Here is a 25799-nt window from a genome sequence, read left to right as displayed (position 1 = left end):
CGCTTCGGTAGTTTTACCGAACTAAGTAATGCATGATCGCTGCTTTGGATTATATTTATTCAAGGATCGCGAAATAAAAATTCTGAGATGCATTTCTATTAATTTATTATAGAGGCATAACCGCGAGAGCGATATTTTAAAACTATCGACTAATTGGTACCGGGATGTTAGACCCCAAAAAAACACGAGAAGAAAGGTTTATACTTATACCTATGTAGTCTGTGGTATGAATGGATCCATAAAATGATATGTGCAATCGTTGCAATTTTGTTATCGAGCAAATGGCGGAAAAGGAAAAGAATCGAGGATTAAGAACGAGACACGTCTGTTTAATGCATTATAAAAGTGAACTTTAATGATGATTCGTATTTCAATGGCTGATACATGTTCATTTCCATCTGCAACGATTCCACAAGCAAACACAGGCAAGAATATGGAAGACGAGATAAGTGGCCAACATCAATAGTGCATCCATCCAAAAGTTTGACTCATCGAAGTCGTAGAGACGCAAAACTTCGTCCCCCTCAGTGATACAAGGTAATTCAGGCTCAGTCGTTTCGCAAGCTGCGAACATCTGTATAGACAATCTTGTTCCGTACGTATATATTTTAAGATTATACTTACATATATTGCGAATCCCGTCCCATTGAAGGATGGTAAGCGCTTCGTTAGAGTGCAACAACCAAGAAATATATTTCACCCATCGGATGTATAAAGGCAGCGATCTGATATTTAGTAAAATCGGATTAGATTTTTTCAATCTCTTTCTGATTCAAAATACATACCCTAGTTTCACAAAAGGGCCCATAGTAATCATTAGTATATAATCGAAAGGTACCAGATATGCCATCGCTACGGGCACATTCCCAAATGCGGCCGAAAAGAAACATCCTGGAATAACGTTTGCGTTAACAGTTATTCAGAGCATTTATTAGCATTCGCGTGTGAGGAAAAACTTACCGCAAGCTGCCGAGACGTTTATAGTAAGCAGAAGAATAAGTAATGTTAATGCAAACGTAACGATATCATTTCTCAATCCAGCTAACCAGTATACGATCGTCGCGAATAAGAACGGTTCTACCACGAAACCCGGTATCTGCAATTAATTTATTTATTATACGCCTTTTCGATAATATTTCGAGAAATTAGTATCGAATTTTATCTACTTACCAACGAAAGTATACGTGCAATGTAATAAAGGGAAATCGGGTACATTCCAGCCCGATATTCTCTTCGAATGAGCGGCAGCTCTTGCGGTATCAGAGCTAATGTGGCGTACATTGGGAAAAACGCGTTTTCAGATACCAAAATAAAAATTACGCCTTTCGTGGCTTGGATACCTAGTTGATCAAAGTTTACGGAGCCCACGAAACATAAACCAGCGATAGTCGCGACGCTCTATCAAATTTTACATATCAATTGTAATCTACTATTACGATTATGTATTTTTCTATGTCTTATCCTTCGTAAAATTGTTCTTACATTCGATCACTCACCATCTGTTGAAGTATCTGCAGCACCTGAACCGTTGGATCTCTCAATACTTGTAAGAAGTTTCTATAAAGCAACCAGTAGAGACGTGAACAGCATCGTGCCCCTTTTTTCCAGCAGCAAGGGCTTGAATAAATAATGTAGTATTAGACATAAAAACTAAGAGAGAATGCACGTTTTACATTTCATCAAATGCTTACGCAAAAAACTGAGCATCTCCGAGTGATTTCGATGCCTAAGACAATAAAAATGCATTTTTAAAATACAGTATCCAAACATTTTTAGAAAAGTAAAAAATGGAAGGATGACTTACGAGCGAAGAATACGTTTGCTCATTGATAATGCGATCGATTTCCACCGAAGCTTCGCTGATTAAAAAGGCGTTGCACATTTTCTGTACCACCTGTCCACTTTCATTTTCATTTTTCTTGGCCACGGTTGCTATCAGAAAATCGGCAGGATTGTAATTTCGTGGACATGCATAGCCTTGACTGAAGAATAAAAGCAATAAGAAAAAGAAAGAGGAAAAAGAAGAAGATATAAAGTACAGGTGTGGACCTCGCGAAAAATTGAACCGCTTGATCGATTCGACCTGAGAATACAACTCGACCCTCCGCAATCAAGATTATCCGATCGAAGAAACTGAACACGGCAGAACTTGGTTGATGAATGGTACACAAGACTGTTCTTCCTCTCTTGGCGAAACACCTCAGTTGGGAGACCAGGCAATTAGCCGAATGCGAATCCTGTCCAGTCGTCGGTTCATCCAAGAACAATATTTTCGGATCCGTTAACAACTGAAGAAAATAATACAAAATAAAACGAAGACGGGAAAATGCACATATATTTGCAATCATACTTCAGTGGCGAAGGCCAGTCTCTTCTTTTCACCGCCAGACAGGGTTTTCTCATCAGTACCGCTGCCAATTCGTACATCGCGTCTATCCGACAAGCCAACGTCTTTTAACAGATTATCGATCTCTCTTCTTATCTCTGACTTCTCTATCTTCCCATCGAGTTTCATTCGAGCCTAAGACGTGGCGGCGTGCAAAACATAGGAGCAGAAAAAGAGAGAAGCGGGTAGAAGCGAAAGAATACCTACACGTCCTACCACATAAATGTACATGCATCTTATTTTACATGAATCATTTTAATACCATGAACCAAAGATGCTCGGTCACCGTCATCGTCGTGACAAACATATCTTCCTGATGCATGTAACCGCTGTTTTGCATCATATAAGACGAATCGATCAGTACCCCGTTCGCTCGGATGTCACCTTTAACTAGAAGTTCAGCTGCGGTACGAATCCATTAATTTAGAACGTTGCCTAAATTGATAAAGGATTATTCAGAAGAAATACCTACGTCCAGTGCGGAAAGCCAACGCAGTCATCAGTGAACTTTTACCAGCACCGCTGAAAGAAACCAAGATAAAGAATTTTCGATACGATCCATACTTCCAAAAACTTCGTAGGTGAATTTTACCTTGCACCGATTATTGCCGTTAAGTCATTGGGTTTCGCCACGCCCCTGACTGAAATCAGGAAGTACGCATTGTTGAATATATGAGTGAGGAAACAGGAATCAACTTGGATCAAATTACACACCGTTTTCGATTAACTGTTTGCTCACGTTTCTGCGTCCGCGGTCCATCGCGTACACCGAAACGTCTCTCCACGTTAGCATGACACCCCTCGAAGGAACCGCTTCGTCTTCTATGTGGCGGCCCGGATTTTCCTTCAGAACGTACATCGCGGTCATAGTATCTACACGAGTTTCTATTTATTCTGATTCTGATAGTTTTGTCTATGCAATCCGTTTGTTTTGCCTTTATCTGACTTAATACCGCCGAGCCGAATTACTCCGCAAACGGAGAAGATTGTTACTGAAGCCGGTGGCACACGATATGTAAGTCTGTACTTAGGTACCTACTCGCAGCGTATACTCAATCGGCTCGACTTACTCGCGTACATACACCCTGCCCCGATTCTCCGTATCCTTTCGGATGAATAAAACCATGTAACTTTAGATGTGTCCGCGCGCGCACAGTGGTTACGAGTTTATTAAAAACGAATCTCCTCTGAAGATATACAAAGGAAATGTTATATTTATTAGTAGAAAAACGAACATCCGAAAGGGTTGCTCAAATTTAATTAGATTACAAACGGATAGAAAAGTTTAGTGGGTCCTTATCACTGCTTAACGAAACACATACGAAACGTACATTGGTATAAAACCAAGGGAGAACTGAGTGACGCGAGGGGAAGCCGGATTAAACCCGGTAATCGAAGACGGAAACCCTATATCTTATGTCTCGCACATAGATTTCTACCCAAGAATTTCTCCTCCGTTTACTAACTTTTTTATGCGATTTTCATTGAGGAAACTATTTGCTCGTTTCATTGAGGTTTCAGAACAGAGTTCTCAAATTTATGTTACCTATACATTCAACAATTAATGTGGGAATGTGAGATATAACGGAAATCTTATATATTAGTTTATTATCGAATATGCGTGTATATTAGCATTTCTTCGCTACGCATGTACGCATAAAGTCGTAGGTGTACACGGTGTGAATAACAACCGGTTTGTTAACGATATCCGAGTTCATGCTTGGAAGAGTGGTCACATCGATGTGCAACGGTTACATACACACAGCAAATAACGTTTGCCTATCCTCATATTCTTTTCCCTTTTTTGTGCCTTCTTTCTATGCGGTAAATCTATAACTAGGAACAACAGAAGCAAGTACAGAGTTACAAGGAAGTATGTACTTCACACACACACTTCATGCATATGAACAATTAAGGATAGGATGTATGGAGAAGATAATTTACACGTCTTGTAAATAACAGTATAACTTTAATTATAATTTGACAGTAACAGGTAGACTACATACTTTTACGCCAAGTAAAACGATTATAGTACCAATTTGAAAAATATTCTCTTTATTAATTCAATATTGAAATATGCATTCAGATTCTGATATGTTGAACAATTTGATTCATTAATTTATGTTTTATGGATTTATGACTTCTGTAATTCAGTTTTCTTATAAATGCATAAAATCCGCAGGCTAATAATAAACATTACAATCGGGATACGATATAATTAATGTACATTGTGCACAGTTGTTGGTTTACGGCTTTTCTCTCTCTCTATTTTTGTTTTGCGTTACGTCGAGTCTTGGACAATAGGGCAAGAAACGCCAAGAAACGGAACGCGACGATCAGAGAGAAGAGACAGATGATATCCGTCCAAAAGTGATCCTGAAAAATAATGCAAGAGATATAGAATTATTATTATTTTATTAATNAGATATATGCTGTATTGTACTTCGCTAAAATTGAATGTTTGCAAGATCATTCGGCCAGTTTTCGGGCAAGTCGCGTTGCTCCTCGTGCACGCTATGGTTTCTACATCCGCCCATTGATTAATAAGAAGGGCTTCGTTGCCATAACGGAACCACGACAGATAGGAGAACCATTCGAAGTAGAATGGAACGGATCTGCGAGATATTGTTTATATATTCCCTTCGTTCAAAAATAATATTCGACAGAAATCGTAATATTAATCCCTCACGCCGTGTTTAAGAAGAATCCGCCAAATAACAGAAACGGTATTATCACCGGGGGTCCGATGGATAACGCCATGAACAAATTGCTGCTGATGCAGGATATTAAGTAGCCTAAAAGAAGAAACAGTATCGAGAAACTGAAAGGAAAGGATGCAAGCCTGGCTGTAGAAGTTAGAGACCAACCGAACGACGTTGAAACGTTTGCGACGAGGGCAACGATACCAGTGGTAATGAAAAAGTGATCAAATCCTGGATACAGTCCGATCATGGGATAAGAGATGATTGTGAAGAGAAGTGGTACAGCGATGAAGATCGGTGCTTCCGCGAGCGTTTTACATAGGAAGTACACGTCGGTACGATACATACCGTTCTGGTGTTCCCGCAGGAATATAGGCAACTCTGTGCAAAAGACCTGTAGATACACAGCCAATAGAATTGCGCAGACGAGCTTTGTACAAACATGTGCATAATGGATTTTACATTTATTACGGCAAACACGTTCTGGAAAGTCATGTTAGTAAGAAATATGAACAAAGCACCATTGATGTTCATCACTCCGTCCTGGTCTAATTGTTGGTTGAAATAAACAATTCCTATCAGTAGAGATACCATCTGAAACAGGAGGACGCTTTTTCAAAAGTGATTTTTGGTCCAGTGATCTTGGCTTCGAGTACCCACAATAGTCTGTAGCAGCCGAACTTTAATGAGAATCGGTTCCTTAATGACTGACAACCAGCAACGCCAAAGTACCGCGCGAAACTGTTCGCACCAAGACGCCTTGTACGGCGATCTTTTCCCATACGATTTAGAATCTTTTAGAGAATCCTCGCATTCGCTGTTAATCGCCTCCGCCTCCAACGCTATTTTAATACCTAGTTCACTCTTTTGAAACGCGTCGCACACGGTGTTTATCGCATGACGACAGGACATCTCTTGTCCAGGCACGACCGCCAACATCTGGACGAAGTAATCCGCCGGATTGTAGTTACTCGGACAAGCGGCACCGAGCCTGGAAATAATATTTCTATCTACGCGTACCCAGCGACGGAGCTAAGTCTCGCGATTAACGAATCTACTATTTACGTTTCGAAGAAGCTGCAAGCCTGCGACGTCGTGCCCATGAAGGCCACTCTTCCCTCGGCCATTAATAGGATCCTGTCGAACAGTGCGAACAATTCCGACGAGGGTTGGTGCAACGTAACGACGATCGTCTTGCCACGCGCTGCGACATCGACTCGGAATTGCAATCCAATCTACGCGCTACTTATCCGTCACTTACCAGCCAGAGCTTTCAACACGGTAACTACTTGATGCGCCATGAACGAGTCGAGACCCGATGTCGGTTCGTCGCAGAACATCAACGGCGGATCCGTGAGGACTTCCGAAGCGAACGACAGCCTCTTCATCTCACCTCCGGAGAGGCCTTTAATCCTGCCAGGTTGACCGATCACCGTGTTCTTGCATTTACTTAATGCAAGCTAGAATGGAAGCAATCAACGTGATAAACGGAGGCGATAACGTTAATCGAAAAGCAGTTTCCGCCTTTTTCTTTTTCGATGGGTACCTCGTTAATCACTCGGTGTACGCGATCGATTCTCTGTTCCATGGGAATTCCACGATCCATACGAACCATGGCTTGAAACAAAAGGTGTTCCTTCACAGTCAAAGTGCCGACGAAGAGATCGTCTTGTTGTACGTACGCGGTTCTCGACGTTAGCACCGTGGAGGATACCCTTCTTCCGTTTGCAGCCATTACACCGGAAACTGTTACCCCACGACCCGAGCGAAACGTTAGCGCATTCAACAGCGTTGTCTTACCGGCGCCCGACGATCCCATAATTACCAATAGTTCACCCGGGTACGCCGCACCGCACACTGGAGACAAATGCTTGTCATTTTCATTTATTTTATCTTGTATTCTTTTAATTCATACCATCCTTTAGTAGGTGTCTTCGTTCTACCGATTTCTTCCTCTTGAAGAAACCCTCCCACGGTTTTTCATCCCTCTTAGTCGCATAGATGTTTAAGTCGCTCCAAGTATAAGTGATTCTTTGCTCGATCTCAGTATCAAACGTACGCGTAGTCTCTGTGGTAGCTGTTATCAAAGGCGTTATCGCTTTGTACGATGACCGTAAAATGGGTTTCAATTTGAAGGACCACGAATCTGAACCCGTTCTAGAAGACGTCGCAGTTTCACTTGCGTCCTGCGGTCAAACCGAGAAAGATGTTTGCCCATTGATTTCCGATATCGAACGTTCGTCAGAAATTAAAAAGACCCGAATTCTGTTACGTACCAACGAGATCGCATTGTACGAGGCCGCTTGCTGCTTGTTGCAACTGCTAAAAGTTCTCTTTGATAGAAGTGGCTCGGTTTCGTCTGTCGCGGTCATTTCTGCTATTTAATGTTCAATCACATTCGACGAAATTGAAATACACTTTTCCTTCGAATCGAAGACGTACCATCGAACGCGTGTAGGTAATGCGATTGTTAATGCAATTACTATTACCAATTTGTGGAAGTCGTACTTAGGATGGCTTCGAACGATGATCTTACAATTAGAGAAATAATAATTACGCACAATCTTTCCGTAATCCTTTGACACTATACTGAGCGCAGTTTTAATTTTCACGAGTCGCGTTTTTTTTTAAGGGTGCAAAAATTCAACAAATCGCGGTAGCGAAAAAGTTGTTTCATCGGATAACGGATAGTCAAGCTCACCGCGGTGAGACACAATTCCGACTTGGAACATGACGAGGTGGAGTATAAACTCTCAGTCCTCGAGGTACGAGGTAGCCGCAACTCGAAGTACACGTAACAGTCTCAGGTTGCCCGTCTCCCACCTACCCGCCGCCTGTCTTCCGCCTCCCATCTCCGTTCGTTCGCCGTTCTCATGTCAACTTATGTAACGAATCCGGTAATCTACGGGCTTACCGACGACCACAGTCGGAGCCAAACGGAATAAAAGAATACACGTTGGCCTTGCACGCATAATCTCATGCAATGTGCATTTGCGTTCCATCTTCGCATTGTACGTTTACTTACGTTACCTAAGATTTTTAATTATTTCGAATTAACGGAATGCTCCCAATATTGAGATTATTTTTCCATCTCCTAAAACTGCGAGCATTTAAAGCTCGCAACGCTTTGTGGGTAGGTGTTATAACAATGAAAAAACGATATGAAGAATAACTTCGTTTATTATTAGTCGATACAATAGCGTGATTGAGGGGTCGAAAATTCAGAGTTAACTCTCAACTCTTCAGTTAGCCTCGACATTCCTTGCTTCGACAGAAAGCGTGTTGGTACGGCACAATGTGGGACGCTCGTGATGAAACATTGCTCTCAAAGAAAGGTTTACGTATTTTTTTATTCTTTGCATTGAGAATATACGCAAATTTGCAACGTTGACCAAATGATATGTACCGCGTATATACGTATTCCGCTTGCATATCTTTTCTCCAGTTCATTACACGCTTTCTCAGTCTCACGCATGTACCGACGAGCGAGGACATGGTAGACAATGATAGAGAGATACGTAGATCAAAAGATAGAGAGAAAATGTAGGCATGTGTAAGTGTGAGGGCGCGCACAAGTACCGGCGCAAGGAGAACAACAAATCCCCTTCGCTCTTTTCATTTCCTCGCGTTACATATATTCTCTCTGAGAAAAATTTACACCATCGCTTAATGCCTCATTTAACGTTACCGATACAATTCATAATCGGACGTGACATGAAGCGATACGTAACGTCTCTAATTCATCGTATTTTCGTTTTATTATACAATCGACCAAATGGTCCCAATTCACGTCGTTTTATTGTTTTTTGACATATTGTGAGACGCCCAATTTAACGAAGTCTTCCACGAATTACAAAGAGCCTCATCGAATTTGCTTCGAAAATGCTTCTGCGCCTCGCTTTCGGACATCTCCAATACCTAAGTTGAAAAAACGAATCGTGATTATTCGAATACGAAAACTACGTACAAGAGTTAAAAGCAGCATACCAAAGTGTCCCTTAAGTAGTTAAGATCTTTTTCGGATGATAGTTCTGGCAATCCGGTGGATATCATCATAGCGAACAGAGATAGTATTAAACCTCCATGTTGCCTTAGAACAAGAAAAGCTTGCTCGCAATGACTTTGAAACCGTTGAAACTCGACCGCTTGACCCTTTTTCGTTTGGCCTTTGTTTATTACGTGTACGAAATCATTGGTCAACACGAACGGCACGCGTTCCCGTCGAAATCCAAACTTCTCTTTGAAGTGTCCAAGAATGTGGCCGAAATCAACGTGGAACAATTGACCGGTTTTCTTTACCATTATATTATCTGAATGTCTGTCTGCAATTCCGAGAACGTACGTTGCTACACAGTAACCCGCACAACTTAACGTGAATTCTTCGATAGCTCTATTCAATGCTGCTTCGGTATGGTTGTGGTCTTTTAGCCACGCGAGCAAAGAGCCTCGCCTACAGAAACACAAAAGAGATAAGAGAATCAAAGGTAAATGTACCACTTATAGATTATCATCCACTCCAACGGACATACCTAAAAGCAGCTGTAGCAGAGAACGTGCCTTTCTCTTTTTGGATATTCGCGATCGTTTCCGCGTTCAGAACTACCTCGATCATACCAACTCTGTTCTCCGTTGATATGCAACCGTAAGGATTCATACGCAAATCCAGACCCTCTCTCTTCCAGAGTTTATCCATAATTCGTAGCATTTGCAATGTGAGCATGTCTTGCCTCAAATCGTCTCCGTGTTTCAATATTAAATAGACATCGTCGCCAAACGGATCGGCGTTCTCAAAAACGAGCCAAAGCGGTCGCATTTTACTGTCCATCACTCTACACTTTTCGATTCTGTAAACGCATAGAAGCAACATTATATTTATCAAATTGTGTTTGCTTTCACCACATAGAATCTTCTTACTTGATCTGCTTCCACCGGAAACTTGGATCCAACGGATTTAACACGTTCGACAACGCTTCTTGACAGTGGGCTGCTTGAATAAATTCTTGGAAAGCTTGCAACGCTGCCTTCCGATCTTTTCGCTGTTTTATTTGTTCGGATACACATTTTAACTTATCCAGGCACTCCATCTGTTTGAACAGTGATCGCATATGCTGCTGACTTCCTCTGCAGTACGCTTCCAATATTAAACCGAATCGTACGGATACGGCACCTACTTGCATTTCCGATCTAATGAAAAAGCGATGGAAATGAAAAAATGATACAAGGTGTGCAAACGACAGATAAGCGGAGAGGAACACTATATGCGAACCTAAGATGCCAAAACAAGAAATGACCGATCCTTCGATTGTTAAGAGCGCGCCTCAGCAGAAACTCCGTTAGATCACAGGACAAATAATTTTCATGCTTCAGTGCCTGCACCAACTGCAATAGATAGAGGCTCAACTCTTCATCGCTGACGTCCTTTAAACAACGTACAGCGAAACTTCGAACGTTTTGATCGGCGTACGCGTAATCCAATAATTCAAGTGCCTTTTCAACTGGTAATTTGGGCCACTGTTGCACCAGCGCCGTAGCTTCAGCTACTTCCCTGTATACGTCGAGAATCGGAAAGTAGGTTTAAACGTTCTCTCTCGTTTTCTGATTTTTTTTGTATATTTTGTTTTTTTTCTTCTATGAAAATATGCTACGTTAAAATGACTCCTACGTTATCTGATGTGCAACTTCAAGTTTATAAATCCTCACCTGTGATCGTTCCATTCTACGCAATGCAACAACTTGGCCAACAGTGTGGGTATTTCGAGGAGACAATGATGCCGTAACGTCCACATTATTTTTCGTTCTTGTTCGTGGAGCTCGTGCAATGGATCTCTGTCTGCTAGTAATAGAAGCTGCTCCAATTGTTGAAGTTTGCCGACGTTAAGTTCTTCATCGGGCTCCTCTTGAATCGAACGTTCGGCGGACGATTCCCGCAACTTCCGTGCGTATTCAACCATTTTCTCTGGGGTTGGATAAAGAACGGACTTGTCTTTTCCATAACTATAGGCAAATACCAAGACAAAGAAACAACTGATTATTCGTAATTATAATAAAAAAAAAGATCTCCCTTTCGAAAAAGAAACGAAAAAAATACTGAAAATACGATGATACCGATTAAAAGTAATGGCAACGATTAGAAGAAACAAAGAGAGAAAAGAGAGAACAAAGAAAGGAAAAATAAAATAAAAACTTACTTTGGAAATGTCAACATTAAAGCAGCCGCTCTATCTATATCAGGATTTGACACCACCGTTCCGAGAGGATGTAAAAGATCATCGTTTTGCATATCCTCGACATACGTCCACGTGTAAAGTGTCATCGCTCCCGCTTTTAATTGAGACTTGAAATCATATATGGTAGTGTTGGCCCAACACAACGGATTTATAAAACATTCTTGTTTGGTATCTCTAACTAATCTACGACTCTTCAGTCCTTTCGCAGTCTTACTAATTTCGTATAAAACAAAACACAGCCTGGCCATTCGCGGTATGTCTTTCACTTTTATATCAAATTTCAACACTTCCTCCCATTCGCAACTGCCCTCAGAATTGACCACCGTTTCTTTCGTCCTCTGGCTTTCGCACAGGGACTTTCCACCGTGAAAGAGACCCGCTTGAAGACCAATCTGCAACGAACAAAACATTTCTTCTACGCTGATAACTTAAATATAAAAATGATTTATTTAGAGATTCGTCGCGCATACCTCAACGGTACGATGAGCATCGCAATTCAATCGTGATATACCGTTGACAGTAAATACGAACGGTTCCTCTATTTTCCAGGCGGATATATGTTTACCCTTCTTGCGAAGGGTTGGCGTTGAAAACGTGGGTCTTGCACGCTGCAAGGCATCCGCTTCCGCGTTTTCTGCAGTGTTCTCTTGATCGACTGAAACGCTGTCCCTGTTTATTGTGATTAACGTAGGAACAATGTCTTTCGCTAGGCACTCTTGAATGTAACTGAATTGTATCAAAGGATATTCCCCGATTAAATATTCCTCTTGCCCGCACACTTTTAATGTGAAATCGTTCGGATGACCTTTGGACATTAAAGTGTTCGCCCGCTTATTCAAAATTAATACCAGTAACTGATATGGCATTGTGGTATGTAGTATTTGAAACGTGAAGGCCGTCTGAAAGACAAATATCAATGATATTTAGCTTTCTGAGAGCTGAACAATTTGTTTAACATTTTTATTTTCGTGTATCATTGAAGCATAAATGAGGAATAAGTGAAGAAGAAGAGAAAGAGAAAGAGAGAGGAGAGGAAATCCCATAGAATATAGTCCTTGAGCTCTACAGAGTTCAATGCATAATGAATTTAGTACACCGAAACCAGTCGTTTTGCATCTCTTTAGAATCGACCCCTGTCTCGCAATTCATATTCTTCTTCAATTCGTTAGGAATTAGGATAGGATAGAGCTCAATGCTAATGAGAGATTAACCACGTGATCACAAAGTTCCGCCATTTTTCCTGTTATGGTTTTAAACGGAACGTACGTTATATGTGAAGTTTTGACATTAGTCCGTTCTTAAAGGCTTTTATTGTCTGTCATTCAATCTAAAAGCATGTCTACTGAAAACTCGATAAACGAGAACAACGAAGAATATTTGGATAACGCAGGAGACAATAGTCGGTCTTATAATCTACTGAAAACAGAATACGAAATATGCCGGCAAGAAAATCACGATTTAAAAAGAAAGCTCGAATTGAACGAGGCAATGTTGCGGACGATTCAAGAGACAAATGAATCCCTCGAACATTCCCAACAACAATTTGCTACGGAGAAACAAAAAGAAATATCAGTGCTTGAAGAAAAGTAAATTTTAAAACTGTAATAAACTGGTTTTTTAACCTATCATGCGTGTGTCACGGTTCGTTATTTCTTGATTTTAGACATCGACATCATACGAAAGAGTATGAGAATATAATTCTTAATTTAGAAACCCAGTTAGCGGAACGTACGGAAGAACTAACAAAATTACGGCAACAGGCTGAAGCAGAATGCACGGGAAGTAAACCCACACCTGTTGCTGACGAACTTAAAACTCTTACCCTCGAAGCAGAGAATGTAAGATTAAGAAATCGTATCGATGAATTCATGTCCACCATAAAGGAAAGGAAAAAAGATCTCGAACGTGCGGAGGAAACAATCAAGTATCTGAAGAGTCAATGTAACACATTCGAAAGTTCTTCTGAGGTGAGGAACGAATCATCCATTTGTTGTAGTTATTTGGCTTTCCGAAAAATGAAGTTTCATACATTTACTTTATCATGATCCTTACCAATCCTGCAGTACGAATATATTCTTTTTATCAATAGATGTTAAGAATACGGTTGGAAGAGAAAAATCAAGTCTTGGAGGAGATTCGCGCGGAACTTGCTTTGCGACGCGCAGAAGCGGCAGCTTTCGAAAATCATCCTACTAGTGAATTGTATAAAGGTGAGTTAGACTCGATTTAAACGATTGAGGATTTTTATATTTCGTTTTTCATTTGCAGGTAATTCGCTTTTCGCCGAAGTGGAAGATCGTCGACAAATGTTGATGTCTACGATGAGCAAATTACGCGACCAATACAGGGTAGTGAAACGCATCTGCAAGTCGCAAATTATCGAAATCAAAAAACTGAGAGCAGAACGTACTGCGACGCTCAGACAATGGGAAGCAGATTTTAATAATACATTAGAAAACGAAGAGTTGATTCAAAAATATAAGAATAGAATATCAGATCTCGAGAGTAAATTGAAGACGGAAATTGATAAGAATACTGATTCTAAAGAACCAGATTCTACTGCCACAAATTTCGAGTAATTCCACGTGACATTTTATGATTAATTTACTTACTCTTATTTATTTGTATTATTGTTTGTACGCTAGTTTAAAATGCGTCTACAGGTACTTCCAATTTTTGTTGAATGCAAAGAAAAAGGAAATAAACGAGTACCGTATGAAGATTGAGAGCCTTTCGACGAAACTCTTAATAGAAGAAGAAACAAAGAGGAATGTAACCAAGGAACTTCGTTATTGGAAGCACAAAGCTTCTTCTTTGGAGGTAATCATGTTTATCCTTAATAATTAGGTGTGTTATAATGATCTTAAAAGGGAAACTTTTTCAAAAGGCTCAATTGTGTGCTGCACAAGCTGAACAACAATTATATCTTATGGACGACGACGACGACAACGGTTTGTTAAAAGAAGTTAATGATTACAAAGGCGGTTTAGAAAGCGTTGTACAATCGTTTCCAAACTCAGACAGTGACACTGATACTCAATTAACGGAAGAAGCAAAATCCGATTGCAACAATACTACAAAATTAAATACTGTAAGATTCCAAACGTCACTTAATCTTAACGAAGAAAAAACTATTGATGATAAAAAAAATGAACATTCCACTAAGAGTGTGCTTTTCACAAAAAATACAGTTACTAAAAGCGATAGTGTAAATGAAAACAGGAGAAACTAAGATAAATTGTGAATATCCTGTTTGGTATATAGCAAATTAACTTTTTTATTTTTTATATGTAAGTAATAAAGCATCCATGTTCTTACCTCTGTGTTTTCGAATTTAGTAAGAAGGACGATGTTTCCATCTTTCAATCGGCATTCAATATTTTTTGGTATAGTGGCAGTGGGTGCTAATCTTGTAGGAAACTGGTAACGCACTTTCTCCATCCAAGACTTTTTTTGTCTAGCCATTGCAACTTCATCTCCCAGTACACGCATTTTCCATCTGAAGTCATTTACTTCGGAGTTTCTTAGTGCCGTAAACTCATGTAAGCCTTTTCCGATGAGTAAACCGATTTGAGAATCTAAATTTCTATCACTTTTAACACCTTCTCTTTCTATAACTTTTAACACAGAACAAAATGGTTTTATATCGCACAAACGTCTAGTTTCATCTCTCAGTTCTTCAGCTTCCGCATTGGAATTAATACATGAAAACACATAGGACGGAGCGTCTTTCAATGTACCATGAAGAGGATACTTGCTGGCTTCATCCCAGAGATCCTGTAAGATTTAAATTATTTATTTATCTCGCACTGTAAAATGAAAAAAATTTTAACCCACCTCTTTAATCTCAGCCAAAGTGATATTGCGATTAGTTTCCAAGGGTATGAAGACCCCATTTGGCATTAAACATGTCAACTCGACAACTTCTGTGGGTGATTTCGCCCAAAAGTTGTAACTATACGCGCTTGGTATGTGCACCATGGTGTTGAATATTTTCGATAACACGTGCAGAAATTCAATGAGATATAAACAAAAATGATACGAGCATAGTTAATTGTAGAAAAACAAGGCACGAAGCAATGTATCGTGTAAATTGCATCGTGACATCGAAGGTGTTCTTTCTCTTTCAAACAACACGCATGACTTCATTGAATCCTTTAGTGAACGTCCCATCATAAACAAAACTGTCATTTCATCAACACTTCTGTTCTATCAATCATTTTTCGTCTCTTACATTTTCGTGTATACAAACGATTGATTGTTATTCGCTTTCGATTTTCGGCCTCTTTAAGGCTCGGAATCGGAGTAATAGGTGAGTTTGGTCGGATATTCAATTATCAATCGAACGATGTTATCAATTGCCGTCAACATCTACCGCCTATTTGTTTTAACGTGAACGTAAGTAATTTTGTTTGACTCGAATCGGAATCGGAATCCACACAGCTTCGTCTCTGTGTGTGCAATAACACTACTAGCAACTATTAGTTACTATGTACTATGTACTAGTCAGCCATTATTTCCACAAGTGCATTCTGCCCACATATCTACACTTTCTTATGGGCACGCATGTGTTTATTACATCCGTAGAAACTATATGTATGCACCTGCACATATATACGTATGCGTGAATCGAGAAGCAAAGTTATTCCGTTTTTCCATTGGTTCTTAGATCGCATCACCTCAATCCAACTTTTCTCTTGTCGACTTCTTGGCTTCTTCATAATTTTCTCTTATTCACTGTGTCCATTACACTCAACTCAACAACGAATTTAAAATGATAACATATAATATTTGTAATCCAAATATCGATCAAAAATGTTCACCACTCGACAGAATATATATGTATGTATGCATATATGTATATATATATATATGAGAGCGAAATATAAACAAAAATGATCGGAATAATACTGATGCAGATTCTTTGGATGCGAGATCCAGCGAGATCATCTCTGCTTACCTCGAGACTCGAGGCTTACCTAGAAACCAAAAAATTGGTAATTTTTGTATTTTACACTATTGACATAGTTCTTTCCATAGTGGAAATCAGTGATCACTGGAGGAAATATGGTTCTCTCTAGTGATATTAGTCCTCACTGGACAGCGTAAGTGTTCAGTGTGTTCGGAGTTTCTTGCGCATTTTGCGCATTTGTAATCTTGTCGTTGTGTATACCTTCGTCGTAGTACTATTATCGATTAACTTTTGAGGTTTGGAATTTTACGACGGATATTCTCGGGTATGTGATTTGTATTTATTTATTGTACGAGTTGCCAGTAACTGTATGTTTAAAAATCATTAGCTGAACATAGTGTACGAATTTAGCGTGACCGTTAAATTGATATTTTTGAAGCCGTTTATTTTATGTGGTAAATTTTCAAGTATTGTCACGTCTGAAGTTTCATCACAATAATGTTTCCTCTACGATTATGGTCATTTTTATTGGAATAAATTTGACAGTAAAATTTCTGAGGAACTGTATATCGTGTGAGAAACTGATCACTTATTTTCATCCAGCTTGGATTCAATAAGCTTGGATAGTTGGAATGTACAATCGTTCGCGCCCGTTTCTGGCGTCGTTACAGTGACTTAACGTTCGAAAAAAGATCACGTGTATATTATCGAATGTTTTTATTTCTTTTTGTTCATTTTTATTTGATCACAAGAGAGGATTTTGCTCAATTTCCGATCGTATTATTTAATTCGTACTTTATTAGATTTAAGTTCAATGAGGTCCAACATTTCAAATATCAACAAATATTTTTCATTTACTTGTTACATCACAGATTGTAATACGTGTTAAACCACTGAGTCAGAGATATCACATCAAGGATGTTCGGACAAACTGGAAATACCTCGTTCAGTAAGTGATAAATGTGTATATACCACGCTACTACATGCCACTCTTTCATTTCCGTATTTATATCTAATCTTTTTATACCTAGTCTTCCTTAACAGCTGATCATGTTATAGGTGGCTTTAACACAGCAACACAATCCAGCCCATTTGGGCAGTCAGCATTTGGTAAACCTATCACTACAACTAGCTTCGGCACTGGTGCTACGCCAGTATTTGGTAGTGGTAACACATCACTGTTCAGTGCAAAACCTGCTGGCTCTACTACTGGTGGTTTGTTTGGCAATACTACAACTGCACCGGCATTTACTCAACCATCTTTTGGAGGTATCTAGTTTTACGAAGTCATTCTGGATGTGATAACGTGTAGATGAACAACTATATTTTCTTATAGGTTTCGGTACAACAAATACAAGTACAAATTTGTTCGGTACTCAACAAAATGCAGGAACAAATTTATTTGGCACAAGTACTGCAGCTCCAGCGTTTGGACAGGCTAATAAACCAGCTGGATTTAGTTTTGGCGCTACGTCCGGAACAAATTTATTCGGTCAACCACAACAGTCGACGCAACAAACTACTCCATTCGGACAAACTAATACTACCGGCAATACGAATTTATTTGGTTCAACACCTGGTAAGTGCTTATGTTATTTAACGATTCACGTAAGTTATAGCGAAGTTATTCCTTTGTTACATTTGCTTATCGTTGTTACAGGTTTTGGTAGCACAAATACTACGGCTACCAGTATGATCGGCACTGTCGTTAAATTTACACCTGTAATCACCACTGATTCTATGTCAAAAAATGGTATATCTCACACTATATCGGCGAGGCATTGTTGTATCTCATCAATGAAAGAATATGAATCAAAATCATACGAGGAATTACGTTTCGAAGATTATTCTGTGGGGCGAAAAGGTAAAAACAGTTTTAAGTTAAAGAAATGTATTCTTTTACTGATAACAATAACAATATTAATGATCTTGGTTAATCTTGTTCAGGACCCAGTACAGGAATTTTTGGTGCACCTACACAGCCTTCACCGTTTGGTAATGCAGGGGCAGGTACTAGTACTGCGACAACGGGTAAACTATTCTAATGCCAATTATTTGTTATCTATTAGATATCATCTTTATAAGGTTTAAATATTGTTCTGCTTGGTAATGCGTTTTTCCTAATTATATTTTATACTAGGTTTTGGTGGAATGACCGGAGGCTTCGGAACGACTACTCAATCCGGATCGAGTGGTCTATTTGCAAAACCTATTACGAGTTTCGGCACTCCGTCGACGACGACGACGAACAATTTTGCTTTCAACTCTACTCAGGGTACAAATTTGTTCGGTAGCAATACCCAGAATAAACCTTTTGGTAGTAAGTATCAACCTTTTTTTCATGTTACACCGTTGTGGATAATATTGATATCAATAAGATTCGCAAACCACTACGGAGTTAGTGTATATTCATCGATACAAGTCGAATAGTCCGCAATACAGATAGTTTCATTTACAGCAGCAGCTCCAACGCCACTTTTCGCAACCAGCAATACTAACCAAACTCCTGGCACAGGCTTTGGTGGAATTAATACTACTCAGAATACTGGTTTTGGATCTACGTTCGGTGCAACTCAACCGAATCAGGTAATAGAAAGAGGACAGATGAAGACTTGCTGTTATTCGTCGTCGGTTGCGATTTCAACTTCTTTTTCTTTGCAGAGTATCGGTTTATTTAATCAAAACAAATCGGCTTTCAACGCACCAGCTACGTCATCTACCACCGGCTTCACCGGTTTCGGACAAACTGCGGCGAGCAATGCGGGTACAAGTTTGTTTGGCGCCAAGCCCGCTGGAACGACGGCTTTCGGAACAACACCTTCTTTCGGTGCGAGCACGGCTTCAACTTTCGGAACATCGACAGGCTTCAATGCCGGCCAGAATACCGGTACTTCATTGTTTAACACGTCCTTTAAACCGGCAACGCAAACAACGGGATTCTCGTTTGGTTCTACTCCCGCATCTTCGACCGGACTCGGTAAATTGTTTGTCATACTTTAAAATTGGAAGATTTATTTTCTGAACTGATGGTGAGTATCAACTTCAAATTTTGTAGGTACGAACACAGGTTTGACGTTGGGTGGTGGTTCTACATTATTTGGTCAACAGAAGACAGGCGGTTTGTTTGGGAACACTGGTAATAACACGAACTTTAATACTTCGTCATCATTTGGAACCTCAACTTTTGGAAATAATGCTAACGTCGGCACTGGTCTTGGAATGGGTTTACTTGGTGCAGGGTACTAATTTTTTTAGACTTTGTACATACTCTCAGTGTCAATAGAAGAATTAAATTTTTATGTTTTTAATACCACAGGAATACAAACAATCAGATGAAGAGCTCTGGAACGGTGCCAGTGCATCAACAGATTTTAGCTTTGGTGTCTGCACCATTTGGCGATTCACCGTTACTGAAGAACCTTCTACCAGTAAGTAATTTCTAGTATACGTTTCTTACAAATACACTTGTAAACTTTCCCGTTTTCCCGAAACGTCATTCATGGTTGGTTTCAGGCCTCCGGCAAAACGGAAGAATTGTTAAAACCGGCAAACGCACCATCAAAAATGTTGAACGGTACACAATACAAAGTTACAGCTGATAATAAGTCACCAAAAATCAAGGCAAAAGTGATTACTCCCAAACAGTTGTCAAAGGTAATATATCATATTATATTATTACTTTCTATTGCATTGGCAATATATCATATTATATTATTACTTCCTATTTTATTTATCATTCTATATAATTGTTTCGCAGAAATCATTATTTGAAGGTTTGGAGGAGGAAGATCCAATATCGGAAGCGTTTCAACCTCGTCCAAATACTAAACGTTTAGTGCTACGCCCGAAATCAATGTCAAAATCTGTAAATTCATCGTTAAATTCTACAACCGAGAATTCGCCAACGACAGAGAAAAATTTGCGGGAGACAAATAACAAGGGAGATGATAGAGGATCAATAACAAACTCGAGTATCGAAAATTCTACTATCGAAGTTGTGGACAAGGAAAACAACAGCCAAGAAAACAATCGACAATTGGCGAATGATCGGAGATCGTCCACGTCTTGGTTGAAAACCAGTCTACCGCGAAATTCGCCGAAGAATTTGAACGAAAACTCGACAGAAGATCAACGTCTACCATTCTCCGATCCGAACATGTCCGAAGAAATGATAAATAATACTGTTGCCGAATTGCGACCGTATGCCGACACTAATCAGAAACAGATTCACAACATGAACAATTCTATGGACGGCAATTCAATTAGGAACTCATCCCTCACTGATAAGACGTATACATTCACAGACAACGTGAATCACACTCCGGATACGAGCCAAGAGTATGAGGAAAACTCATTCTCGACGATGCAAACCTCGGATTGGAAACCGAATGCTGCGAAAGTGACGTTAAAACGCATGGGTTATTACACGATTCCGCCCTTAGAAGAACTGGACAAGTATGTTATCGACGGCAAATGCATCGTGCAGAATTTCACTGTCGGTCGCGAAGGATACGGCAACGTATATTTCCCTGAGTCGTTTGACATTTACGGTCTTAATTTGGACGAAATTGTACATTTCCGACACAAAGAGGTTGTCATTTACCCGGATGATGAAAAGAAGCCACCCGTCGGCCAGGGATTAAACCGCAAAGCGCAAGTTACTTTGGAACAAGTGTGGCCGCACGACAAGTCTCTGCACAAACCCATCACCGATCCCCAACGGCTGGCTGCGATGAATTACGAAGAGAAATTGCGTAGAGTGTCGGCGAAACATGATACCAGATTCCTGGAATATCGTCCAGAAACTGGTTCCTGGGTTTTCAGAGTGGATCATTTTTCCAAGTACGGTTTAAGCGATTCGGATGAGGAAGACAACAACATTCCACCAGCAACCGATCCAAAGAGATTAAAATTAGGCATGCATCACGAAAAGACTGTGACTAAACAATCGGAACAATTAAAAGTTCCGAACAAGGATGCCTCCAAGGCAAGCAAAGATCCAAAAGCGGCCAATGTAGACTTAGATGCATCTGGCATCATAGAATTCACACAACGAAGATATAACGATTATAATCGTGATACCGTATCACAGTCACCGATGAGTCCTACCGGTGAAAATGCTCGCATTTTGGGTACAGACAGTCACAAACTGCAATTAATGAAAGCTAGCTTCTTTGACGGTAGTGATGATGAGCTCGATGTTAGTGTTCCCCGTGAGCAGGAGTTGAATCGTGCCTCGTTCGGACTTGCCAAAAGCACTTTGCGTTCTTTCATTGATGCCGCTCAGAAATTTGACGACCATCAAATCTTTGATCAAACATATACTCCGATATTGCGATCGAATTTAACAATTCATCGAATGTCGACGATCGGTTACGAAGAACTACCGCTTAGATCAGAGAGATCCGACTCAGCAGACTCGAAATTGAAATCTTCGATGGAGATCGTTGCCACGAAACCGTCGTTATTCACAAAAGGTTTACCGGAGCCTACGATAACACCTATTACTACGATTCTTAAGTGGGTTTGCGAAGTGATTCCCTTATCACAATCTATGATACACAAGTTGGAATCGCGCGCTGTGGCTGACACTGGCATACAAATGGGCAGAAAATTCAAACCGAGCTGGGGACGCGGTTTAACTCTGCTCACGTTGACTACGAGAAATCAAGCTGATATCGTACCACTGAACAGCTCGTTTGAGCAGATCGGGTCTTACGTTTGCGGTCGTTCTCCGGAGGATACAACATCCGCTGCTATAGTCCAACGTATACAAGTTCTAGGAGGACACGGAACAGATATCGACCATGTGAAAAAGTTTAAAGAAAGTATAGAGGGTCATTTAAAGATTCAATTGTCCTACCGTAAATTGAATCAGGAAGGAGATTGCCCGATTTTCAACGTAGACACAGATAATAGGGAAGACGCGAGCATGGCTTTACATGCTCACTGCAACTTGGCCGAAGAATTCGCGGAACAATATTCATCGGATTCATATGCCTCGTACGTGGCTAACGTTTGGAAGCTATGCGTGGCTCTTTGGGGAAATTTGGCGGATATAAATGTTGCCACAGGTATTATAAATTGCTATAACAGTGCGTTTACTATTGGCGCTTTCTACTATATTTCTCTCTATGTTTCAGAAAATCCAGATGATCATAATATCACGATAGCACGACGAGAAGCTGTGGGAGAGTGGTTGAGGAATGTCATACGAAAAACGCTACACCAGGATAATACTAATATCAACTACGAGACAAAGATATTGCTTTTACTATCAGGTATATTTAAAAAATCATTAAAATTGTATTGTACACAAATTGTGATGAAAATATATGTTGTTTTTTGTCGGGCATCTCTCTCTCCTTGTTCATCGCAGCTTATGAGTTGGAAGAGGCATGTAAAACTGCACGAGAAGTAGGTGATCATTGTTTGGCATTGTTGATGGCACAGCTACGCAGCGGAATGCCTGTAAAGGTACTGATACAACAACAAATCAAATTATGGCAAGACTCCGGTATTGATGAACACATATCACTGGATAGACTAAAGCTTTTTACGTTGCTGGCGAGCACAAAGTTAGGTGAACCGCCTTTGTACAATAACGTTTGCGAGGGTTTCGATTGGAAGAGAGCTTTGGCTATTCATCTGTGGTAACATCACATTTATATAACGTTACTTAATTTTTGTCTGCTGAATCGTACATTTATTATATATTCGAGCATCATCTGCAGGTATTTTGCATCTCCGACTGCTTCACTAAGCGATGCGCTGGAGCTTTATGAAAGCTCCTTAGATGCGGGTAAAACAGTGGTATACTCTTACACTCCAAAGCCCGAGTATAAGGGAGATGATTACGAGTTGGAGATGATGAATGGAAAACTGATATACGATCTGTGTTTTCATCTATTAAAATTATTCTGCACTGGCAATCACGCGCTTGGGAAATTGTTGAACCCAGCAACGCACACAGCCGATCCAATGGACTTCAGGCTCAGGTAAATGATCCCTCAATTTATCCTTTCTTGATTTTAATTACTATCGTATCCGTATTTAGTTCCGTATCTTTTTCAATTTTCGATTTAATTTTTACGGCAGCTGGCTGATGCAGCAAGTACTTTTAGCTCTGGGTTACTCGCATCTCTCAGAACACGTAGCCACTTTAACACATGTTAATTTCGCGACGCAATTAGAAGCATATGGTCTTTGGCATTGGGCCATATTCGTTATGTTGCACCTAAAGGATGCTGGAAATAGGAAGACAGCAGTAAGAAATTTGTTACAACGTAACGTCGAGATCGACGACTCTGACGACGTCGATTCGATTGATCCAATCGAGCGCGAGAAATTTTTGCGTGAAGAATTGGGTATACCTTCGACTTGGATCAACCAGGCTAAAGCTGTAAAGAGTTACGTGGTTAAAAGGTTAGTACGCTTGTTCTAATTTTTTCAACTATTACGAAACTCGGTCTCAAAGGAACATCTCTTTATTTGTCGTAGATACGGAAGGGCAGCCTATTATTATATTCATGCAGAACAATGGAACACGGCTCACGAAATTATTATCGAGCATTTAGCAGCAGATGCTATAATAAACGGTATGCTCGTGAAACAAATCTACAATTGCCCGATCCCCACGTTCAAGCCGTTTCTTAGTTCCCTGCTGCGTTTTTTTTTTACAGAAAATTATGATTATTTACGTGAACTGCTACGACCACTGACTCCCCCGGAATGCAGCAGTACCATAAGCGGTTGGACCTATCAAGGACAATTACTTTGGGAATACATGGAAATAACTATGGACGTAGAATCGCTGTTACGCGGCACTGATGCTCGCGTGATTGGTACCAGATTGGAATCATTAAAACAACGATTGTCGAGTCTTCCATCCAAAATCAACCAGTTTCCATGTCCAACCGCTAAGCATAGGTAAACTACGCAGCATATTGTTTTAAAATACGTATCGACTCGCTCACGATTGACGGGGATTGCTGTTTTTTTGTCACAGGCTTTGCCAGGCCGAGATCGCAAAGAGGACTCTGCATCTGGCTAGAAGCTTAATGCAATCAAACGAGAACAGATCGACGTCGATACTGCAATTAGTGTCTCAGTTGCCCTTACCGGAAGATTACGCACAACAAGAGCTCCGCCCTATCGTTAATATGCGCGTGAATGAAATTATATATCAAGCAGCGTAGTTGTTGATGCCGTTTTTCTCTTTTTCTACAGAAATGTTATACGCTCAAAGAGGTAATTTTATTTTTATATTTTGACCAAAATAAAATGCGCATATGTAAATTTTTTACTTTGAGCGATCATGTAATACAATGTATTTATATGTTTTTATCCAAGTAACAACGAAGGGGCGGCAACAATCAGTGTATTAATGATCGTGGTCAATCAGACTAAACAATGATAATAGTAATAACAATAGTAATAACGCTAAAGTTAATAAGATTTGTAACAGTTAAGGATCGTAAACTTTATAAATAATGGTATTTATTCTAATTTGTTACTTAAGGCAGATGAATTTGAATATATATTTAAGCAAAGTAATGCAATCTGGATGAAGGAAGTAATTATTTACGTACATCGTACAGGAAGTCGTATAGGAATATCTTTATTGTTCAAAGCGTGATAATTAGGTTTAATAAAATAAAGACTCCCCGTTATAGCACGATTGTTTTTATCATAAAGAGAGTGTAACAGTTTTTCACCCGACCTTTCCACGTCTGCTTATCAAATATAAATTAAATAAAAAATGATGCATGTTAGTAATATAAAAACATTCTTCTGTAGAAGGCAGACGTCATTTTATGTAGCAAATTTACGTGCGGAAAACGAGATTCCGACACCTCCAGAATTTAGGAAATCGACCTTTCGGGTGAAAAGTGAAAATATTTATGTATATATTTGTACCGTAAGAATCAAAAAGTGAGAAGACGCGTTTTGAAAAAGGAATGTCGGTCCGATTTGTGTAACAGAAGGACGAGATTAAATATAGAAGATGTAGTCATATTCTTTATCGTTAATCTGAACCCTCAATCAATTCTTATCTTTCGCATCAATCTCATGGCGTACGCGCGAGATTCTTCGTGCAGATTCCATGTCTCCGAAGACGAAGGCGTGCGCTCATTTTTGACTCCCGCTGTACGTAGACACGCGTTAAATCAATGATGCCGAGCTTGCGCGGCGGCCGCGTTACAACCATCTCTGTTACGATATCAAGTCGCGGGCCTCTTGCTCTGCTCGCGAGACCCGACAACTTCGTTGTCCGTTTGTTCGCTTTCACTCTTTCGCAAGGAAGAGCTTTCGCAAGCGTCTCTCCGTCGATGGTGCTCGACCCATCGCACCAACCCATCCCTCCTTTCCCCGGTTCGTCTCTGTTCGTTTCCGTATCACGCAACCTTCACCTCCTACCCTCCGTCACCGTCCCCACCGTCCAAGCCACTCTTCCCCTACATAGACCGTTCGTGGTTCCCGTTTCATCCCTAATACCGTCGTCGTTGCCGCCGTTGTCGCTGTCTCTCACCATCACCACCAACCGAGCACACCCGTCGACGCTCCGTCGT

General features: G+C 40.2%; 4 protein-coding genes across 7 annotated transcripts; 2 read left to right on the top strand and 2 right to left on the bottom strand.

Moving 5' to 3' along the window:
- Positions 1 to 328: 328 nt before the first annotated feature.
- LOC108623983 (ABC transporter G family member 3) lies at positions 329 to 7969 on the bottom strand. Its single transcript, XM_026812750.1, has 25 exons — positions 7365 to 7969; positions 7004 to 7274; positions 6635 to 6945; positions 6350 to 6548; positions 6154 to 6292; positions 5749 to 6079; positions 5551 to 5682; positions 5254 to 5482; positions 5076 to 5181; positions 4830 to 5001; positions 4655 to 4762; positions 3101 to 3275; positions 2979 to 3027; positions 2859 to 2908; positions 2649 to 2788; positions 2351 to 2521; positions 2050 to 2288; positions 1805 to 1982; positions 1692 to 1726; positions 1497 to 1617; positions 1171 to 1398; positions 961 to 1096; positions 786 to 891; positions 625 to 725; positions 329 to 564 (listed from the first exon to the last, which is right to left on the bottom strand). The coding sequence occupies exons 1-25, from the start codon at positions 7458 to 7460 to the stop codon at positions 389 to 391; spliced, it is 3999 nt and encodes a 1332-aa protein (XP_026668551.1). The 5' UTR covers positions 7461 to 7969; the 3' UTR covers positions 329 to 388.
- A 281-nt stretch (positions 7970 to 8250) lies between these two features.
- On the bottom strand, positions 8251 to 16252 carry Pi3K92E (phosphatidylinositol 3-kinase 92E). The gene is made up of 10 exons (XM_018022973.2): positions 15153 to 16252; positions 14634 to 15092; positions 11786 to 12214; positions 11277 to 11707; positions 10789 to 11082; positions 10355 to 10633; positions 10003 to 10272; positions 9618 to 9932; positions 9076 to 9538; positions 8251 to 9006 (listed from the first exon to the last, which is right to left on the bottom strand). The coding sequence occupies exons 1-10, from the start codon at positions 15294 to 15296 to the stop codon at positions 8875 to 8877; spliced, it is 3216 nt and encodes a 1071-aa protein (XP_017878462.1). The 5' UTR covers positions 15297 to 16252; the 3' UTR covers positions 8251 to 8874.
- On the top strand, positions 12221 to 14632 carry Spindly (spindle apparatus coiled-coil protein 1 spindly). The gene is made up of 6 exons (XM_018022974.2): positions 12221 to 12901; positions 12979 to 13282; positions 13405 to 13525; positions 13584 to 13890; positions 13979 to 14135; positions 14203 to 14632. Exons 1-6 carry the CDS (start codon positions 12651 to 12653, stop codon positions 14545 to 14547), a joined length of 1485 nt encoding a protein of 494 aa, XP_017878463.1. The 5' UTR covers positions 12221 to 12650; the 3' UTR covers positions 14548 to 14632.
- Positions 16253 to 16424: 172 nt separating the features above from the next.
- Nup98-96 (nuclear pore complex protein Nup98-96) lies at positions 16425 to 24923 on the top strand. Of its 4 annotated transcripts, XR_001916574.2 has the most exons (21): positions 16425 to 16552; positions 17100 to 17176; positions 17287 to 17496; positions 17564 to 17806; positions 17888 to 18091; positions 18175 to 18258; positions 18368 to 18547; positions 18686 to 18813; positions 18889 to 19204; positions 19283 to 19466; positions 19544 to 19655; positions 19741 to 19881; positions 19985 to 22301; positions 22371 to 22508; positions 22607 to 22880; positions 22962 to 23225; positions 23326 to 23652; positions 23728 to 23825; positions 23910 to 24156; positions 24236 to 24477; positions 24580 to 24923. XR_001916574.2 is itself a non-coding variant. In XM_018022969.2 (20 exons), exons 2-20 carry the CDS (start codon positions 17146 to 17148, stop codon positions 24423 to 24425), a joined length of 5667 nt encoding a protein of 1888 aa, XP_017878458.1. In that variant the 5' UTR covers positions 16425 to 16552; positions 17100 to 17145; the 3' UTR covers positions 24426 to 24923. The 4 variants fall into 4 exon arrangements, 3 of the variants coding, with proteins under 3 accessions (XP_017878458.1, XP_026668597.1, XP_017878457.1); XM_018022969.2 differs by having other exon boundaries at positions 18175 to 18237; positions 24236 to 24923; XM_026812796.1 differs by having other exon boundaries at positions 18689 to 18813; positions 24236 to 24923.
- The last annotated feature ends 876 nt before the right edge of the window (positions 24924 to 25799 follow it).

The sequence above is a fragment of the Ceratina calcarata genome, unplaced genomic scaffold (assembly GCF_001652005.2).
Source record: "Ceratina calcarata isolate Rehan_Ccalc_2016 unplaced genomic scaffold, ASM165200v1 scaffold297.2, whole genome shotgun sequence".
Taxonomy (NCBI): Eukaryota; Metazoa; Arthropoda; class Insecta; order Hymenoptera; family Apidae; genus Ceratina; species Ceratina calcarata.
Note: the sequence above shows the minus strand (reverse complement) of the source record. Positions and strands in the feature narration are given on the sequence as shown.

Bases quoted from the DNA above. Each gene is read 5' to 3' on its own strand.
- LOC108623983 (XM_026812750.1), bottom strand. From the start codon at position 7,460: ATGACCGCGACAGACGAAACCGAGCCACTTCTATCAAAGAGAACTTTT. The intron at 5,182-5,253 runs GTTGGTCTCTAA...TTCTTCTTTTAG, and splicing joins AAACGTTTCAACGTCGTTCG to GCTACTTAATATCCTGCATC. The intron at 5,002-5,075 runs GTGAGGGATTAA...AATATCTCGCAG, and splicing joins GGATTCTTCTTAAACACGGC to ATCCGTTCCATTCTACTTCG.
- Spindly (XM_018022974.2), top strand. From the start codon at position 12,651: ATGTCTACTGAAAACTCGATAAACGAGAACAACGAAGAATATTTGGAT. The intron at 13,891-13,978 runs GTAATTCCACGT...ATGCGTCTACAG, and splicing joins TCTACTGCCACAAATTTCGA to GTACTTCCAATTTTTGTTGA. The intron at 14,136-14,202 runs GTAATCATGTTT...CTTTTTCAAAAG, and splicing joins ACAAAGCTTCTTCTTTGGAG to GCTCAATTGTGTGCTGCACA.
- Pi3K92E (XM_018022973.2), bottom strand. From the start codon at position 15,296: ATGGTGCACATACCAAGCGCGTATAGTTACAACTTTTGGGCGAAATCA. The intron at 12,215-14,633 runs GTAAGAACATGG...TTTGTCTTTCAG, and splicing joins CTAAATTCGAAAACACAGAG to ACGGCCTTCACGTTTCAAAT. The intron at 10,634-10,788 runs GTGAGGATTTAT...CGACGTATACAG, and splicing joins GTAGAATGGAACGATCACAG to GGAAGTAGCTGAAGCTACGG.
- Nup98-96 (XM_018022968.2), top strand. From the start codon at position 17,146: ATGTTCGGACAAACTGGAAATACCTCGTTCA. The intron at 17,177-17,286 runs GTAAGTGATAAA...ATCATGTTATAG, and splicing joins AACTGGAAATACCTCGTTCA to GTGGCTTTAACACAGCAACA. The intron at 18,092-18,174 runs GTAAAAACAGTT...AATCTTGTTCAG, and splicing joins TTATTCTGTGGGGCGAAAAG to GACCCAGTACAGGAATTTTT.